At 38.2% G+C, this 5,423-nt stretch overlaps 1 protein-coding gene across 1 annotated transcript in view; it reads left to right on the plus strand.

The window, feature by feature from the left end:
• Positions 1 to 1,280: 1,280 nt before the first annotated feature.
• Positions 1,281 to 5,423, plus strand: part of LOC103608329 (probable serine carboxypeptidase CPVL) — a gene marked incomplete at its 3' end in the record, with an annotated part of 49,486 nt that continues 45,343 nt past the window's right edge. Inside the window, exon 1 of the mRNA XM_008592778.1 lies at positions 1,281 to 1,455. Within this exon, the coding sequence (XP_008591000.1) occupies positions 1,281 to 1,455 (175 nt within the window). The remainder of the gene's footprint in view (positions 1,456 to 5,423) is intronic.

Here is a 5,423-nt window from a genome sequence, read left to right on the forward strand (position 1 = left end):
CAGAATAATGTAACGGCATTGGTGTGGTTAATCTTAACACTTAGCTGGGTTGGGATTAGGGTGAGGCAAGAGAGGCACCTATCTCAGGTGTAAAATTTAAGTGAGTGCCAAAAAACTCAGCAATCAAGATAAATGGTATTTTAATGGAATATTTGGGGTAAAATAAATAATGCAAAAAAAATCCATGATAAAAAAAGAGTCAAAATTTTAGATAAACACGAGAGTCAACCCTGCGCCTATGCTTCACTCACCTCTCCCTAGTCCTGGCCCCGAGTATGGTCAAGTCCTGGTTTCTCTACTTTCATGTCCTTGTATGAGACACTCATTTGAGCCAAGTTTTCTTTATCTAAGATTGGTGATAATAAGCCTTGCTTTCCTGGTGGAATTATTAGGACATTTTAATCAGCTAAAAATACATGGGAAAGCCCATTGTAAATACAATTTACATGTTTATGTACAACTTTAGGTAAATCCCTACAATTTTAAGCCATTATTATTATCAGCCCAGATGAATATTTTAAGTGAACATCGGATTTGAAGATACTGGGAAAGATATTTGTGCTAATAAAGTTTGGGACCTAATTTCTTGAGTTTATCTATCAGCTAGCAATAGGGGGAGGGACCTGAAGATAGTTGTAGGACCCTCCCCTCTCTTCCTTTTTTCTCTTTTGTTCTTGGATACAGAATTTGGTGATTTCTAAGAGGTAGAGGAGATAACCAGAAGTCCGTCGCTTATCTTAAATGTCCCTGCAAAGTGCGCATGATGAACATGTGAGGTCTCACCTTGGCTCAAGCCGTTCTGTCCACTGCTCATGCCTTCCCTCTTTCTCCTACCCGAGTTCCACGCACCTTTTATTCCCTTGCCACCTTGGCAAGGCCTTCCTAGGATCTCTGGGCCTGAAATGTGCTCTCAATCCTCTGCCCTCCTATAGTGACATAATGGTCTCCATCCCTCATTTGGTGGTGGTTGTCTTGAGGCTGTAACTAATCCTCCACTGAATTTACTCGCCAGATCACATTTCTAAAGATATAAATTGTCCTCCAGTTACATTGTAAATCCCTTGAACAATCCCCCACTAGGCTGTGAACTTCAGGGTGAGCAGGAATTGGGTCTGTCTTATCCATGGTGGTATCAAAAGTGCTTAGCAAAGGACCTTTACGCATACTTTTTTTTTTTGAGGGAATAAATGAATTTTTTTGCATAAAAAAGGGCTAGGTAAATATTGACTCTTTTGATTCATTTGTGGAATGTTCTTGTTTTCATCCTAGCCCTGGAAAGAATGGCTGATGCCATGTGGAAGGTGATGATTTTGCTGGTCTTGGTGATACCCAGTCCTGGTGATGGTCTATTTCGCTCCCTATACAGAAGTGCCCAGGTTCCCATGCCACCAAAGGGAGATGCAGGACAGCCTCTATTTCTTACCCCTTTCATTGAAGCTGGAAAGATCAATAGAGGTAAGTTTAAGTCAGAAAACCATTGGTATGCTTTCGACAGTTTTGGGTTTTTGTTTTTTTTAAAGCAGTTATCCCACAGGATGCACAATATATCCTGGCGTTTTTGCTCAATTATTTAATTTCAGATATTAATTATTTGATGTCATATGTTATCTGAGTTTTGAGTTAAAGTGAGAGTTAGTCAGGGCTGGATTATCTATGTGGTTGAGTTGCAGCATTTGTTTATAAAACTAGTGGAACACCTGTCTACTAGTGGTACACCTGTCTACTAGTGGTACACCAGTGGGTACTTAGTAGTGTTGATACTAACCTTTAAAATTACGATGTGTCAGTCACTGGTGCCAGGCATTCTGCAGGAATTCATCTAACCATCTCAACAACCCAGGGAAATGTACCCATTTTACACATGTGTAAACTAAAACAGAAAAAGATTCAGTTGCTCGCCAGGGTTCACACAGACACCAGCTGGTAGATGTAGGCTTCATGCCCAGACAGCCTCAATTCAGCCACTCTGCTTTGCCCCCTCACCCAGCAAGTCACCCATACATCCTATGCCTCAGTTTTCTCATTAATAAAATGGAGATTTAATAACTTACCCAACTTGCAGGGATGTTATAGGAATCCAATGAGAAAATGCATATGAAAACTCTTTCTAGCCTGTAAATTGCTCTTCACATATTAGTGTTTGCAAATGGCTTTATTTTCATTAATAAAGTGGAGATTTAATAACTTACCCAACTTGCAGGGATGTTATAGGAATCCAATGAGAAAATGCATGTGAAAACTCTTTCTAGCCTGTAAATTGCTCTTCACATATTAGTGTTTGCAAATGGCTTTATTTAGAGGTTGTAGGTTTTTCTGTTATAACTAATGGGAAAAAAGGTGTCATTTGGTGTTATCAGAGACTAAAATTTATGACCTGCTTCTGCTCTTAATGTTTTTGTGTGCTTAGGTTAATCATTGTGCAGGTAAATGACTTAATCTTTCTGAATCTCAGCAGGTTCTGAACTATGAAATAGTACAAGGCAGCTGCTGCTCTGAGGAGCTGTTTGTAAAGTGAAGCAGAGAAATGGGGCGGTGGCCAGAGGGAGCAATGGGGGCAAGGAAGGGTCTGTAAGAGAACAGAAGATAATGTTTGCTTGCCAGTGGCAATGATAGGAGGGAGCCCAGGGGAGGGGGCCGTTGTTGGAGACCACGTTTAAGCAGGTGAGACAGGGCCCTGGCACACAGGTGGAGGTGGGGGCATTTGTTCAGGAGCCCCAGGTTTATCCCTAGTCACAGGTCTGCAGGCAGAGTCTGCAGATGTGATAAGAATGCGCAAGTGATACTGAAAATTTTAGGGAAACGATCATTTTAAAGGTCAAAAACAAATCTCCATAAGGAAGTTTCAAATAAAGCAAATTTTCATTTGAAGAGTTTTCACAACCAATAGGATGGCATCATTTTTGGTTTTTCTTTACACCAAGCATTCTCATCTTTTAAGGGTATGTTTAAGCCCTGTTCTTGTCTTTTTCTGAAATACACATTGGCTCCAAGTTCCACCATCTCTTTCCTAAGGAAAGGTAAAAAACCTGATAATGCATTCAGTGTATTTAAAGAAGGATTTTTTTTACTTGATGTAGAAAATTCATGAAAAATGACTTTAGCCAATCATATAGGCTGATATCATTAAGATGTATATGAAGAGAATATAAGATGTGATGATTAACCCAAACCCACCCAACTGGATCACACACACACATTTCAGCTTCCTTAATAAGTAGATACTGATGGCTTAGATTTATGCTCATTAACAATAAATCAAAGTAAACCATTTAAGTTAGTCATGAAAAGGAATTAAATAATCATTATAACCAAATCCTACCAATCCACTTGTGAGGAAATTGAGACTCAAATACCTTACATGACTCACCCAAGGAAATACAGAAAATAGAGATGGGATAGCGTAGATGGGTTTAGGACCCGAATCTTCTGACTTCTCTACAGTTTGCCTGTTACAATTTATTTCCCTTAAGAAGCGTCTGCTCTTCTTAAGTGACCAGATGTTCGCACATAAAACAATTAAGTAATAAGGCAGTGCATTACTTAAGTGCTACATTTGAGGTAGGTGTGTTGGGAAGCTATTCCTATTGGTTGGCATAATCCAGGGAGAAAATAATAATAGTAGTAGTAAAAATAATAAATAGCTAACATTTGGTAATTGTGTCCCCGGTACCTAGAACAGTACCTGTATCTAATAGGCACTGAATACATATTTGTGGAATTTAAATTTGAGTCCTAGCCACGTGCCAGGCATTGTGCTTTACATCCATTAGCTCTTTTAATCCTCAGAGCAACCCTAATGAAGAATATGCATAATTATTGTCCCTACTTTATAGATGAGAAAACTGAGGCCTAGAGAAACTAAGTATCCTACCCAGATCCATAAAACTAGTTAAGTGACAGAGCTGGAATTAAAATTTACCTGCTAACCCCAGAGCCCAAGGTATGAACCCCTGTGCAATATGACCAGCTCCAGACTTGAAAGTGTTGGGTAAGATTTAGGTAAATAGAGAAAGGTCTGTGCATACCCAGTGAGGGAATCAGTTTCTTAAACAAAGGCATTAAGTGAGGTGACCGTGGCGTGTCTGTATCACACATCTGGTAGAACCAAGTGAAAAGAATATAGAGAAATCTGTTTGAGAAATTGTCCACATCCCTCCTGTTCCTGTTTTTCTTGCATTCCATAGTATGGACTTTAGCAGGAGCAGAGAGAGATTCCAAGGGAGGAAATTTTATCTTCTCTCCTCTGTGCCAAGCCTGATAGATTTTCATCCACTGAGTGACAACATTTAAGATATTAAATCACTTTCTAAAGTTATTTTACACAGTCAAAATCTTGGAATGGAATTTTAAGTGGCTGATCCAAAATCTGGTACATCTGGGTATTCAAATGCAGCCCTGACAACATAATCAAGGACAATTTTATTCATCCTCTTTACTGAAAGTTCAGGAAGCCCTGGACAGATGGTCAGCTTGCTCCCTTAAATCCCTTTTGTTTATTCAGTCTGTCAAAACCCTAGGAACATGAGTCTTAATATTGCAATGGAACATTTTTGAGATATGCAGTAGTTTGCAAAAAGGCAAGGGAAATTTTTATTTCTTTTTAATCCCCAATTAGCTGGCTTAATTTTATGTACTTGTGATTGCATGTTTACTTTCTCTGCAGCTAGAATAAATCTTTATTCTCTGAAACAAAATGAATCTAAGAGGCAAATTTTAGCATATTTATAAACACCGCATTTTCACAAACTTTAAAAGGGTATTTTCCTGCTAGGTCCTAATTTATTATTATTTATATAATAATAAATTCTAGTGTTTGTGACTCTGACATGCAGCCTGGTTAACTAGTATGCCCTTCCTTGGTCACATTCCAATCTTTCTGAAAGTGTTAATATCACAAACACTGGTAACAGCGGTAAATAACAAGGAGGAAGTAAAACCACTTCAAAGAAAACCTTTTCCTTTTTTAAACTGTATTAAACATTTGTATTGGGAGTCCTGGTGCCAGCAGGATAGAAACTCCTACATCTTGGGAGTTTGTTTTCCACATTCTATTAATAGACCCTGGAAGGATGAATAGAACATTTGAAAATATTTTAAAAATCATTTTAGTTGAAAGAATTTAAATTACTTTTCTGTGATTTATTAATTTTTATTTAAAATTTTAAACAAGGTGAGACACTTTTTTATGGGCCAGAGAAAAGTTCTAAATTTCTTACGATATCAGCAAGGTCTGCCTGCCTTAGGAGGTTTGGGTAGAAATTAGCTAATCCTAGTGTGCTGTCAGTGTAGCTTGTTTAGTTCATTCATTCGTCCTTTCATTAACATTCATTCACTAAAAAGTATTTCTTGAATGTCATAAGTGTGTAAATCAGCATGCTGAGTCCCAGGGGATACAGAGTTAAATAAGACAATTTCCTGTTTTC

This window comes from Galeopterus variegatus, unplaced genomic scaffold (genome assembly GCF_000696425.1).
Source record: "Galeopterus variegatus unplaced genomic scaffold, G_variegatus-3.0.2 Scaffold8306, whole genome shotgun sequence".
In the NCBI taxonomy this organism is placed as follows: Eukaryota; Metazoa; Chordata; class Mammalia; order Dermoptera; family Cynocephalidae; genus Galeopterus; species Galeopterus variegatus.